This window comes from Porites lutea, chromosome 2 (assembly GCF_958299795.1).
Source record: "Porites lutea chromosome 2, jaPorLute2.1, whole genome shotgun sequence".
NCBI classification, from domain to species: domain Eukaryota; kingdom Metazoa; phylum Cnidaria; class Anthozoa; order Scleractinia; family Poritidae; genus Porites; species Porites lutea.
Genome location: NC_133202.1, coordinates 44,886,822 through 44,902,041, shown reverse-complemented (window position 1 = coordinate 44,902,041; position 15,220 = coordinate 44,886,822). Strand labels below are relative to the sequence as shown.

General features: G+C 40.9%; 1 protein-coding gene across 1 annotated transcript; it reads left to right on the top strand.

Moving 5' to 3' along the window:
- Positions 1-5,588: 5,588 nt before the first annotated feature.
- Positions 5,589-14,436, top strand: LOC140928765 (cytochrome P450 10-like). The gene is made up of 9 exons (XM_073378548.1): positions 5,589-6,014; positions 8,289-8,488; positions 8,918-9,199; positions 9,515-9,612; positions 10,422-10,588; positions 11,341-11,419; positions 12,446-12,602; positions 13,059-13,102; positions 13,959-14,436. Exons 1-9 carry the CDS (start codon positions 5,593-5,595, stop codon positions 14,067-14,069), a joined length of 1,560 nt encoding a protein of 519 aa, XP_073234649.1. The 5' UTR covers positions 5,589-5,592; the 3' UTR covers positions 14,070-14,436.
- Positions 14,437-15,220: the final 784 nt, after the last annotated feature.

The following is a 15,220-nucleotide window of genomic DNA, read 5'->3' as shown; positions in this document are numbered from 1 at the left end:
AAACGGCACGAGGCAAAAGAGAGAATAATCTCTCTTACACGAGGTTATCTCGATTGGTACATTTCACAGTGGCCTACATGGGAGGCGTTAACGGTACACTGGTCGTACGTGCGCTGATTGGGACGCCTAAAATTTCCTGTATCGACATAAAAATACGCCTTATCGTTTAAGTTGCCATTTTCTCTTACCTATGGTGCTTTGCTGCGCTGTGAAAGGAAAGTCGCGGCGAAGAGGACTAATCAAGGGGGAGCCGCGAGCCAAAACTCCCGAAATTCTGCCCAGGTTAATTACATGGTGTCGACACAAACTATGTGATTGTTCGAATGTTTAATATTAAAGGAATTTATAGCATTTATCGAAAAAAATTTTTACATCTTAATATACTGCGACGAATATTTACATTATCTTTTTATTAATTCAAAATATTTCACTGTTTCTGATTGGCTCAAATCCCCTTGCTAAATCTTCATAATCAGCTAGCGTTGAACAAATTTGGTAGACATTTCCAAATATCCGGTAAAATGACGTCAATAGTACAGGCTCTAGACTGCGACTGAGAAGCCCTGTGAACGAGGTTGCGTTAGCTCGCGGATCGGATGTGTTGCATGGTAAAGCTGGAGAAAATGGGGCAAATTTCACATGTCTTGCCAAGAAGGAGTAGCCGAACTTAAGCCTAAAAACGCAGCAAGAATAGAAAAAACACAAGTCAACGGATGACAACTGCCATTTGAAGAATGTCTGCTAGACTAAACATTCCTTTTTATCCTAGATTTGCCTAGGGACAGACAAATAAAGTTAGAAGCAGCCGGGGAGGAAAAAGTCTGATTAGGTCAAGTAACTCTAATGGAACAGACACGGTGAATTGTTGCGTGTCCTGAGTGGCAGAAACGAGGCTTTCCATCAAGGAATAGCTGTGTGACTGCCATCACAGGCCGAGCAAAGTGCTTGAAGTTGAACCTCTTTAATTAACTAGAAGTAATCGGAGCTTAGGAGAGTGTGTTCGATATGTTTGTTAGGCGTACAGGTAGCAGTTGAGGGGGAAGGGTGGTTGCGATATAGATAAATATGATTATGGTATATTTTGAATGTAAGGGTTGCGTACAGCAAAACCTCTATTTAAACTGTGTATCACGTTATAAGAAGCTTTTGAAAAGATATCGTATGGTTCGGTGTCAAGTGCTTGTAATCGGAGGAGACATTGGCCAGAGTGCGTCGGGCGTGTTAATAGAACATTTTGTTTTACTGGTGTGAGTTACAGGGCGCAGTTGCTAAGGCCGATTAGTGCTTAACCCGGGATTCTTTTTCTTTCTTCAAAAACATATTTCTTCGGATAATTTCCTATGTTATTTTTAAGAGCATCCAATTATCAGCTTGTTGACAAAATGAATTACAGTCGACTCCCGATAACTCGAACCCCTAATCGCTAACTCGAACCTCGCGCTAACTCGAACCAAAATCGATTTCCCCTGGATTTCCGTCATACATTTACTGTAATTTTACCCTCGGTAACTCAAACCCTCGACAACTCGAACTCCCGCTAACTCGAACCAACTTTCGTTTCCCCTCAGGTCATTTTCTATATAATTTTACCCTCGATAACTCGAACCATGTTTTGAGCCCTTAAAAAGTCGGGAAAAAAGCCGTCTACTGGCGTCCGAAACATTGAATTTTGGACTTCCTATTGACGTGTTGTATGAGTATAGTTTACTAGTGGAGGCTGATATTGATTGTCACAGGCTAACGTGAAGCAGCTTTACTTCTCAAAACAGTAAAACGCATGCTCTATTTAGGCTATGGTTTGTTACGTTACGTTCTGATTTATAATCTAGAAGTATCTTTTAATTTTCACTAGACATTTCTACAATTAAATGTGATTAAAATGTTCACTGTGCAGTAAAAACTGTTTTTTACCTTACTCTCGGCAATTTTCTTCGAGCCCCGATACACCCAACACAAATTAGGGGTTGCGTTCTCGTACCTCGAACGCAATGAGGTGCTTCGATTGATCTCGTGATTCCGGAATAAGGATACGCTAACTTTTGTTACAAACCTCTTCAGTGTATAGTGAGTTTGGACTACTAAAACGCTACAGGCATCGGAATGTTTTGAATGTTTGAATGTTTTTATTATTTATATGTTTGAATGTTTTTATTTTAAGGAGATTTCTAGACATCGCAATTCACCATTTTCTCATAGACCAGAATGCACCTTGTTTACCCCCCAACATTTTGCATAACCATTGTGTTTGATTTCTCTTGGGGCCACCGTAATACCTAGTACCCTATAGTATCCAATAGTTATGCAAAATTTTGGGGGTCAACTTAGGTGCATTATAGTCTATGTGAAAATAGCGAATGCAACGAATGCCAAAACAATTGATTTCTATAGTTAATTCCATTTATTCTTATTCTGGAATACTGTCAATCGAATACGCCCTTAGCCAGACATGATAGCAAAGCAATGTAAGCTGCATCCACATTTACTGACAAAAACAGCGAGGAATATCAGAGATGGAGAGCAGGCCACAACACATGCAAAGCGAATGGTAAGGGTTCTGCTCTTGCCATGGAACCTGAAGGTGTTGATCTGTGGATCTGTATCAGCCTAGTCCCTAGACGTTCTCGGCTCGGTCAGTCATGGACTCTACTGTGAGCTCTGACATCCCAAAAGAGACTCGCCCGCCCTTTCCCAGACTTCGCGGGGACAATGGGGCAAGAGAGTTGCAAGATACAGAGCATTATGGAGAAGGAGACAGCCAAAGCTTCTGCAGGGTGGAGGGTGTGTCAGTTTAAAAGAAAGAGTGTACCGGTCATGCTCAGAAAAGAGTTGAGCTCAGCACTTCGTAATTTGAAGCGTGAAAACCGAGGCCTGGGAAGGAGGGGCAAACTGAATGATGCAAGAATGGACAAGCTTCAGAAATACTATTGGATATCAATTTGGGCAAATGTGGGAAATGGATGGAATGAAAATATGCCATCCATGCCAGTCTTATATACTGTGTCTCCAGCGAATCGCCCATTATAGGGCAGGAACGCTTGACGAAGCCCTAAGAATTTCTGCGCGGAAGGCTACCTTTCCTCTCAAGAATATGATTTTCGGCCACCTGTGGTATATTACGAAATTTTCGGTCATCCGACATCGGCTGCCGGGATTCGACATACATTTCCTCTCAATTCAAACATACCAACGGTTACTTAGTTTGTGTGGGTGCCCTGTGTTAAAAATTCGCGCAATGGCTTAATAAGCGAACACTTAGCCAACAGATATTTAATCAAGTTTCAGATTTACAATTACAATGACAATTAAATCAATCAATCGCTCAATCTGAGGTAGGCTTGAAACAGAGTACAAGACTCCTTAAAAATAAGCTACCTACCGGTATTATTACAATACATCATAAATAGATCTTGAGAATTATATTTAAATAACTAATAAAATTATCTAAAACGTTATTTTGGAAAGTATTATTAAAAAATTATAGAAGACATGAGATAAAAAATAAACAATCACCTTAAAAGGACAAATGATTGAGTAAAGTACAATGTAAAAATACCTTAAACTTATCATAATAAAAGGCCATTAAATTCTTTCGAAAGATTGATAAGGTATTTGAATCTCTTATACTAAACGGGTAATTCATTCCCCAGGCGACAGATCCGAACAAAAACGAATTCTTAAAGACGTCAGTCTTTATTAAAGGACAGACACAGCACAAGTGTTACCGTCATTTTTACCTCAAATTAAAAAACATTATTTAGGTTCTTTCCATCTGCTTGGGTTTTGCGTACAGTACCTTTGCAAAGAAAAATAAGAGACTGCTCGCAGTCTATACTGTGCAGAACAGATCGACCCGGAGGGGGTGGCGATTTCACATCTATCACAACAGTCACAAAACAATAAAGTCACGCGTAGCCTACGTGTAGCTGCACCCTCCCCCTCTCTCCGTTTTTCCTTTGTTGGGGGGAGGGTGCAGCTACACGTAGGCTACGCGTGACTTTATTGTTTTGTGACTGTTGTGATAGATGTGAAATCAAAAATAAATAGTACGTACTGAAGAAAGAGTCGAACAAATATTAAAATTTGCAGCAACAAATATTTAAATGATAACGAAAAAAAAAAACAATTGAGACGTCTTAGACTTTTTTAATACAGCTAAATCAAAAAAAGGTTGCTTTAGTAATTGGTCATTGGTAATTGGGCGTTGGGCGTTTTGGCATATGGCACAATACAATGATTTACTTCAGTGACCACCAAACAAGAAACCTTTATTGAATCAGCGATATACCAGTGAATGATTTTACATAAGTTTCAGACATGCCTGGACAAGAACAAAAGGCAGTCGGGTTTCAGGTTTACTAGGAAACGAGGATCGGGAATCGGGAATCGGGAATCGGGAATCGGGAATCGGAGATCGGGGATCGTGGATCGAGGATTTAATTGATTAAAAATAAAGTAACCGAAGAATTGCAGAAATAAATATAAAGAATTTACGTAGATACTTCCCATGTTAATTTTCACGCGTTATCGTCCAATCACCTAGTTCTGCGAACAGTTTCTAGATTATGGACAAGGTTTATAAGCGGTGCATGAGTTATGTTTTGCCTGGTTTACAGTGTTTTGAAAATTGTAAAATTCTTCCTTTCTTGGCGATGTCAACGAGAAAATATTCAGATGCTGTGTCAGGTCGCCAAGAAGAAGTCTGTTCCCCTAGTGATGCACATAGCTAAAACGAAGAAGGCGCACTTCAATAAGCTAGTCAGTTTCACAACCCCTACCCAGCTATAGTCAATTCTGTGGCCAATTGTCTGACCCCATATTAGTCTTCGGAGTCCAACTTTTGGTCGAGAGGTCGGGGATCGATTATCACGTGGAGGGTACATTTTATAATTAATTTGATTTATTATTATTATTATTATTATTATTATTATTATTATTATTATTATTATTATTATTATTTTAATGTCATACAGATTAGCAATACAATTCAACAAAAATGCACTAAAAATAAATGCAATTCTGACAGACAAGAGACCTTAAGCGCTTCATTTTCCAGCATCAAACACAGGTTCGAGTCAAAACAACCACTGCCAGTACCCCTATGGGGGGATATGTTCTGTGAAATTTATCCACAGTCTCCGGCCCACATCACCAAGATCCACGAATATTCTACAATTTTTCAGCTATTTATTTATTTAATTAATTATTATATTATCAAGTCTCCGATCCCTGATCCTCGATCACCGATTCTTGATTTTCCAGTAAATCCGGGTTTCAACTCGTTAATTATTCCTCGAGCCCGAAGGACGAATAGGCTATTGACTCAGAGACCATTCGGGCTCGAGGAATAATTGTTTTTTGTAAAATCCAACTAGTTGGTCAAAAATATCGAGACAAAACATTTTTAGCTAGTTTAAGCTGGACTTTAATCCTTTTTTACCGCCAAAAAGCCGGTGAAAAGCCGGCGCTTTTCGCTACTAGTGTGCTATAACTCCTAGTAGTAGCTCAACCAATTAGAACGTAGCATTGATAATAGACCACTAGTTGGATTTTTTAAAATATGCATAGCCCAGCTCAATGCAACACACGTACCCAATGGAGGACGCATTGGCTGTTGCATGCATCGCTGTGGTTCTCTTTGTAGCTGCTTGGTTGTTCACTAAATTCCGCAGTGCATGGAATGGTTCGCAAGCCCAGCTACCAAAAAATGTTCGAGCGTTTAGTAAGATTCCAGGTCCTCGCGGATTACCGTGGTTCGGTTCTGTGATTCAGCACATCATGAACGCAAAATCCATTCAACATGTTTGTACTCAAAAAAAGCTGTTTGAACAGTACGGGCCGATATTTAAGGAGACTGTCATGGGCAAGACCCACGTTTACATCCAAAGTCCCGCCGATCTTGAAGCCGTGTTCAAAGCCGAAGGAAAATTTCCTAAACGATCAACCGATGTAATGTTAACACTGAAGGAATACCTTAGAACCAGGAACGTTATGGTAGTGCCTAGCCTCGGTTTGCTGTAAGTATTCTATCCACAGGATATTTTATCCCAACATGACAGGAGCATGGTCATGCAAAAGTGCAATTCTTCGTATTTTCCAGTTTCGTTTTCACCAAAAAAACCAATCGCCCAGAAAATGCTAATTTTTTTAGCCACCAATTTTGCGAGTAATTATTCAATCAGACCGGTTTGTTATTTAAATATTTCGAAATACAGTGGACTCCCGATAATTCGAACCTTCAAGGGAAAGAGAAAAAAATTCGAGTTATCGGGAGTTCGAGTTATCGAGGGTAAAATGATATAGAAAGTGTTCTGAAGAGAAATAAAAATTGGTTCGAGTTAGCGGGAGGTTCGAGTTATAGAGGGTTCGAGTTACCGGGAGTCGACTGTGTATATTCCCGAGAGAGAATTGAAACTAAGTGCACCTTTGTCATGCAAGTTTTTGAGACAAAAAAAATGCCAAATTTGCAAAGGTTGATGCAAGGTTTCCGAGAATAGTTAGTTTACACAACAGGACGACAGACACTGAAAACGCTTGTGTATGACAAACGTGACAGGGCTATTGCTTTCGTGTTCAGTGCGTGATCCTCGCTTAACATCAATATCTTCTGGTCTTTGCAAAAAACATCTGTTTAAAAGAAAGTGAAGTTTGGGGTACAGTTATTTCGAACAAAATTATTTTTGGGAGCGCCATTCTACAACACATGACGTAAAACTGATGAAAATGCATCAGTTTGCTTTTGTCCAAAAGTATGCCCCGCACTAGCGTCCACTCCCTTACCCCCTCCCCGTTAAATGTCCAGTTGACGTTAAGCGGCGGAAAAGTAAATAGAGAGTTTTAGATCCGAGTTTACCGCGAACCTCTAACCGCTGGAGGTCACGTGACAAGTCTTTCGCGTCACGTTTGAGGTTTACGACGTGCGTTTTCAACCTGGGGAGATAGGTTTTCACGTATGTCATTTACCTGAAAGATTTTAGCGTATGAATCTTGTTTTATCCCACGTAATGATACAAAAATCTTGTGGAGCAAGTCTTTATCCATTAACAAAGGCACAAATACGGGCGAAATGCTAAATTTGATAAATCCTATTGGATCTTGAAAACTAGTGCCATTCATGGCTGCTGGTTCAAAATGGCGGCCGTTAAAATTGCAAGAAGAACTAAAGTAAGAATTTACAGCTCTTTGCTGCTAGATAACCCAGTGTTACCGTAAATTTCTTTTATTTTCACTGATTGATTTTTCTTCTATTTCTAAGCGGAAAAATAAACCAGAATCCACTTCTTTTCCACCACCAATCTAAATCGAATTATGTTTGAACGTTGAACCGCAAACGGGTAACGGCAAACCGCGGTTAGAGGTTCGCGGTAAACTCGGATCTAAAACTCTCTAATATGTCGACGGCCCCTAATATAATATTCGTCAGGAATAGATTGGAGAGAAGAATTCAAACCAATTTTTAGTTTGTGGAAGGGACTGGACAGAAAGAAGAAAAACAACAAACAAACTAACAATACAAAACAAAATGGCTGCGTTAATACTAGCACCTGTTTGCCGGTCGAGATTGATGTGGAGAGTCAGAAGAGTACTTCAGCGGAATGAGTTGGCTAGCAATGTGTATGATTGAATTTGCAAACAATGGACATCGATTTCATATTATTGGCTTGTCTATCTTCTTCAACTCCAAAGAGGAAACAAAGGTGCCGACAGAAACAAAAACAACAAATGGTGGGAAAAGGGTTGAACCAGGCAGTTGGTGTGAGATCAAGATTTGAAATCGAGACACTTTTCATGCTTAGGCCCGGTTCAGATGCCGATCTTTTCATGAGCCGAACCGAATTCATTGAATTAAGTACATGAAAAGTTCGGCCTCCGAATCAGTTAGGAACGCCTGTTTCAATTTGGAACGCTCAGCCGTTCTTCACGCCTAGCCCGGCCGGGAATTTCGACTGTGGAACGACTTTGGAACGGCTTTGATTCAGACGCCGAACTTTTCACGTACCGAACCTAATGCATAAATTCTTGTAAGACTTGACCGAAACTGGAAACCGCGCATGAAAAGTCTCTGGCATCCAGGGTACTCAAGCCCCATTTACACAACAGAAAAAAATGGGTCCGGACCCATATAAAAGTTGGTACAGACCAGATATTTTTGCCGTGTAAACCTTCCTTATTATGCTTTCATGGAATGGATCCGGACTCGCTTTTTTTCTGGTTTTGGGGCCACAGGCGGCAATGTGGTCATGCAGGAATAAAAGCTAAGCAGTTGACGAATTTTTGTTTTCTTATGTCAGAAATAATGAAGAGTGGGCCCGACTGCGTAAAGCAATGACACCCAAACTTCTCCGACCCCAAGATGTTGGAGAGAATATTCAAAGCTTTTGGAGAATGACAAGAGATGCTGTTAGTTATTTGGCAAAGACTAGGGGAGATGCTGGATTTGACAACGAGATTCCTAACCTCGAAGACGTTCTTCATAACTTTGCCGCCGAAAGTAAGTCCATTTATCAGTGGTAGTCGAGGTCTCTGCAGCCTGTCCAAACCCAATTGGATTTGTCTACCGTATTTACTCGATTAAACGCACTGCATAGAGGAAAAATTGTCAGTAAAAGCTATCCCCGAAAAAACGCCGCGCCGAAACCGTTGCGACGGTCTATTCGAGGATTATGAGAAAACAACTGCGAACAACTTCGTATTGCACATCATGCAGACAATTACGATTCAACCCCAGCAAAAACAGCGAGACACTGAAACTTTACATAATATCCACAAATGATTTATGGCATTTGTTATCAGTGATTTGAATACCTCTCTTAAATAAACGCCACCCTTCAATAGCGAAAAGTTCAATAAAAGCTGTGGCGTTTAATAGAATAAATACTATAACATGTTTGTATAAAATTTCTTTTTTCTTTTATTGAAGCTATGGGTATAATAGTATTTGATAGCAGAGTTGGCCTCTTTGACGACCCACCAAACAGCGAAGCAGTCGAAATGGTTAAAGCTATAAATGATTCTTTCAAGTTGATGGGGAAATTAAATGGAGGACTGGAATCGTTTCTTCTAAAGTACACCTGCTATAAGACATCTACCTTCAAAACAATGTGTGACGTTCTGGACGTCGTTCTAAAAACCAGTTATAAGCTTGTGGACAAGACGATGAAGAAATTTCAAGAAACAGCTGATGATGTGGAAGACGATCAAGGTAAATGAATGCTTTGGAGCCGTTTAAGTCCTTAGTTTCGCGAAGGCCTAGTTCTGGGATGCGCTGGATAGGTAGGAAAATGGGGTAGGAATGGCGCACTCTGTGAAATGAAGCAAGATAACGACTTTTTCTTTTCAGCGGAGCGAATGACTTCCATGACTGATGAATTGCTGCTCTTTTCCGAGTCGATCTTCCTGGATATACCTGGAGTAGCGAAGCAATTTTCTTTTTTCTTTTGCCTACATATTATATCTTTCTTTGTTGCTAAATCTAAACGAGCGATAAAGTTATCTTACATGTTGTTTTTAATTCCAGCTGTTCCTTTGCTGACGTATCTTTTAACCAAAAGTGATTTGCAGATGGAGGAAGCAACTCTTAGCTCAGTTATTATGTTCAGAGCAGGTGTTGAAGTGGTAAGATAACAATGCGGCAGGATAACAAAGCAAGTATCAAATAAGTTTAAATAATAGTGCGTTGCCCCGGGGTGTACTCCCTACAATGGTCTATACGTGGGGGCTCTGGATCAAGTTAGGTTTCTGGGAAACTGCCCACCTATCCCTCCCCTAAGTCAACATTAACACTTACTTTTCACTTAGGGAAGAATGTTGAATTAGGGGAGGGTTAGGTGGGCAGTTTCCCCAGAAACCTAAATGAGGTGTATGAAAAGGCAGGGGATTTTAATAGAGTTGAAGTATATGAAAGGGTAAGAATATCTGTAGTACCATTTCGGTCTGCAAAGAGGCCCAAAAGGGCTTACAGATGCATTTTATGGCTGCGAAAAACTGAGTAGAGAAAAATTTGTGTTTTTGCAATTTAATCGTAGTCAGAAAAAGGGATGCAAAGTTCTAAACTAGGTATTTGCAAGGGGTATTATTTTTTAAATAGAAGGTATACTACCAAAGGGGTACCTTTTCTACCAAAAATGGTATATAAAAGCCGGGTAAGGAGTTAAACCTCCCGGCGTATCCTCCCCATATAAAATTTTGTTGAGCTAGGAGTGTGATGCAGAGAAAAAACTCTCCTCCCCCATCGGAAACCCATGACAACGCAGACACTGGTCGCGGGGTGCGGTTCTAATTACTAAACCATGGACAGACTTTGGGGACTGCTAGGCCATTTGATAGATTCCCATCATTTCGTTTACAAAACACTTTTAATGTCAATAATTTTTTTTTAATAGCTGAATAATTTATCTTACAGTCTGGAATTTTTTCTCATATAGACCGGTACCATCGCTCTTTGGCTCTTGTACGAGCTGGCACGCAACCCTAGGGTGCAAGAAAAGGTGTATGAAGAAGTATCCTCATTGATAAAAACCAATGAAGACTTCACTACTGAAAGCTTTGGAAAACTGCATTACACAAAGGCCTGTGTCAGGGAAACTCTAAGGTAAGGACCCAAATTCGATACTATAGGGAGTTCTCAGCAGAGCCTGCGTCATGTAGCTGGGAGTGATGTAGATTTGGAAGTTAGGAAGCGAATAAAGCACAATCACAGGTAGCCCAAGCTCGAAATATGAGCATCGGCGAGCATAGGCATTGTTGCGTAACATTCAAAATATAAGGATTTGTATAAACCTTATACATAGAGAGAAAACCGTTTACAGTACAACCTATAAAACGGCCATAAATCGGCCTGTGGACCACACAGGAGAGACGTAACACACATTTTAAGTAAGGTAAGCTGTTTTTTTAATCGAAATCCTTTCATTTTCGTAGGTTACAGAAACGATTCGTTTCTTTCCCATTTCGAATGTTACGCAACAATGCCGATACTCGCCGATGCTCATATTTCGAGCTTGGGCTACCTGTGGCACAATGCAATAGGTTTACACTTTAATAGCTTGCGTCGTAGACGTAATCTCACTCCGTTTAGTGGGGACCTTAATACTCCTTTCATCTAACAGTCGTTTATGTTGACTCAGGATAGCTCATTCTGGTTTTTTGATTTTTAGCAACGTGAGGTCACTGTGGCCGACAGTTTTATTTACAATGGTCGAATTCGCGACCGAACAGAGCGCTTGTCGCGGAAAACACTTCTTTCGACAACTGTACTGATATCCAATCAAACACATACAAAAATTCTTGGTATAAAATAGTAAACTGTATACTTCTTAATTATCGGTCTCTTCGATCGTCCAGGTTATACCCTGATCCAGGATTTTGGTCACGTGTTCTCAGCAGGGATGCAGTTCTCTCTGGTTACCGTGTTCCCGCGGGGGTAAGTATCACAAAAAGTATGGGTTAATAAAAACATAGTTAGCAGAGGGTACAAAAAGGTAAAAGGTTTTAAGAACAAAACCATGAACGAGAATGATATACGACACTAAGTAGGAGATATTGTGGCACTAGCAAACAACGGAGATGTTGAGTATTCAAGCCTTGAACAGCCCATAAGAGCCTCAAGATACACTGTTTCTTCTTGCCGTTGCTGGTAGAGGAACATGTTTCACTTGGTTTTAGGAGACTATGTTTTCCTAGATGTGGTTATGCCCAGTAGCCTAGCCGACGAGGCGACTTTAATTTACCCGTGCCCGTAAACCGGAAACCGTGCATCTTCAGTAATGGGTCTATGACAGGAAATTTATCAAAAATTCAAACGGTGGCAACTGCGTCCAAATTGTCGAGTGAAACCTAAACTTGAATAACCCCTCAAAGAATTAAAAGAAGGTAAAAATAAGACAGCAAATACAAAACAAGGAACGAATGGACAAACTTGAAGAAGATTAACACGGATTGCCGCGATTGTGGTTTTTCAGGAAAACTTGTCAGGCTAACAGTTTGTCAAAGTTCATTTTTGCTGTTTGCGACGTTTGATAAGGTTTGACATAATGCTTGGAAGGCATTATTTGTTTGATTCAAAGCTGTGGTTTTGTTGTCATCCACAAGTAATTTTTCAAGTCCCACAGCGAACAAGGTCGATTAGTTGGCAACAAAATGAACTAGAGTCACTACTGGACAGCCGTAACTCAGCCCCTTTGAGTTATCTAATAGTGGAGAGGTTTAGAAACCAATGTGCAACACTTTGTTAAAAGATAGTAAAAAAAAATTCCCTCAGTTTAAGACGAACTGCATTGTTCTTTCTACCTAGGTAAATGTTTTAAAATGTTAGTGTCTTCAGAGGAATGTGTCTTTTTTTGGTTGTCCTTATTTAGGCATATTTAGCCGTTAAAAAACACCAAGCTCTTTTCAAATGCGACGACATTTCTTAGCCTTCTATTCAGCTTTGATGTGAACCTTTTTTTAGACCCCGATTAGGTACTCCAATTATCTGTCTGGGCATTCAGAAGAAATTTTCTCAAATCCTCTTGAATTTAAACCTGAACGTTGGTTGAACACGGAAAAGAATGGCCCTCATCCTTATGCATCAATTCCATTTGGCTTCGGGCGACGCATGTGTATAGGTAGGTGACTTTTTATCACACAGATTTACTGCTTCTGCCTCGTCGCAGGTCTCCTTCTTTGCTCTTATGCGGCGCTGTCGCCCCTCGTAAGGGAATCTGACACAGTCTTGGACTGGATCCCACGCCATGGATTCCGGATTCCAGGTACTGAATTCCAGTATTTGTAAGTGGAACATTGGATTCCGGATTCCAATCGTCAGTGGGATTCCGGATTCCTTGTGCTGTATTCCGGATTCCAAAACCCAGGATTCCGGATTCCACAAGCAAAAATTTGCCGATTCCGGAATCCGGATTCTCTTACACGGGGGAGCGTTGGGTCTCGAGAAGATGTGCTTTCTGTTTTTCGAATTAAAGTGGCGCCTTGAATCTAGGCAGCACCGCGGCGATTTTCTCTCTTGGTTTCAGTCCAGTCATTATTACTGCTTTTCTTACTGACTGGCTCCTTTTTTTATACAGGACGACGCGTAGCTCAGACTGAACTCTGCCTTTTGGCCGCAATGGTAAGGAGCTGATTGTGGAATTACAAACAAAGTGCGATGAATATAATGGCCTGTGCTAGCTGGCGGAATTATTGTTGCTCATGCGAGAGTTTCAGCGGCGATACCGCCACTCTCGCGCAGCTTTGCCGAGAGAAGTGAGCGCCGAATAACTTCTCGGCATTTCAAAGCTTCTCCCCCCAGCCCAATTCTCCGCACGTCTTCACAGCTCCTCTGCTCTAAAACTTTCCTCGCGCAAACCATCCCGCCGGCTACGCAGGCTATGATTATTACAAATTGCTGAAGTACAGCTTGTGGAGCCAGCATAATGTTTAGTGTATTTAGTCATTATGTGGGTTGGTGTGTAGAAAGAAGCTGACATGCAACTGTTCTCCGAACAGGTCGTGGCGCCCAGCTATTTCGTTTCAGCGAGAGAGCGCCGCCCCCCCCCCCCGGCTCTCCCAATCTTTACTTCAAGGTCTGGATTCCCAGCCGTCAGCTGTAAGCCTGTGCTGGCTCCATCTTGATATGATTTGAGCAATCCTCCTCGACTGAGGGCTCTGTATTTCTGCGGTTTGAAGCATTCTCTATACTTATTAGCTCTGAGTGTTTGATCGAACTTTTCCCATTGAGAATTTTGAAATTTGAATTAATAAGTACTCCGCACTTGTGGTTGTTTCAATGCCGAGATGTAGCATAATGATGATCTTAAGATTGTCTCGAGAAGAGTCCATCGAGAATCAAGAATCTTGGGCGTAGGAGGTCATAGATAAATTGTTTTTTGAACTAATTTCATCCGGCCTCTTTGACTTTTCTGTCAATTTTTACTGACTGTCTCAGGTCATAAGTAATACAAATATCCCTCGATTCTAACTTTCAGATCGTCCAGCGCTTTGTGTTGGAGTTCCACGAGAAGCCAGTTGAAATAACAAGTGAATTCGTGCTGGTTCCTGATCGACCAATGAGAATCAAGTTCATAGACCGAGAGTAATTGACGCTGCGTAACCTGCGAACACCGCTGTCCCTTGCGTCCTCGTCCTCAGGGTCTTTTCAAGCATACGTAGCAGAAAAAAACCAACCGGCGCTTGCCACGAGTCAAGCCACGCAGGCTGCGTAGGTTTTCTTCTTTTCCAATGAAAACAGAGAAGTCCCTGGGGACGAGGTTGCCGTTGCTAGACGTCGGGGTCTCAAGGTTAATTTTGACAAAATCTAAGTCAGTTCGGTCGCATTAAAATTTTGATGTTTTCTTTTTTGTGTGTGTGACAAAGAAGCGTTGATACCGGGATTCCGTAAACTGCCGCCGCTCACGAGCCCTGGGATAAATCTTCGTACGGGGTTTGAGGAGGACTTATCAACGGAGGGGCTTGTATCCCATAACAGCAGTGCTGATAAAAATACGTTTTGCATATACTGGTTTTTAATAAAGCTTCAAAGGGCCTACAATTGGGGGGGGGGGAGGGGGGAGGGATGGCTTATAAGACGGCAGTATACGGTAGTATAGAGTGTTTTCACTAACGTGGCCAGCATCTATGCAAACTTATTGGAACAAAACAAAGCGTTTGTATAAGAAAAGAGTTCAACTCCCACAGGACTGGTTTGGGACACCAACATGGCCGCCGTTTCATTGTTTTGGGACACCAATATGGCCGCCGTGACGTCATGTGAAAACACTCTATACAGTCACTAGCTCCGACTTGTATGCTACCAAAGCGACACCAGCGTCAGAGGTCACGGGTTCGAAGAAGTAGGAAACTTTTTCTGAGCAGTGCCCACCACGGAGTAAAAACATTTTTCAGTTTTCTAACAAGGCGTCTGTTGTCGCAATGAATGGTTATATTTTTCTTTATATCCATAAAACCTGGGCTCGAAGAATTCGTTATGAAAATATCAAAGATGAAAATAAACAATGCCACTTCTTGGTCGTCAAGCGAAATAAAGTTTGCTAGTTTTTGTTTTAATATGCGTTTCTTATTGTTTAGATAACCAATTTTATATGTTTAATTTCCTCTTCAGGGCTTTAATACTCACTAGCTTTTTTTAAAAATTTCTTTTTAATTAATTTTGCACACCACATACAAAGTAAAGGGAAGGAGAGAAAAAAAGGAGTTTTTTTTCTGGACTTGGGGCTTATTAAATTTTAAT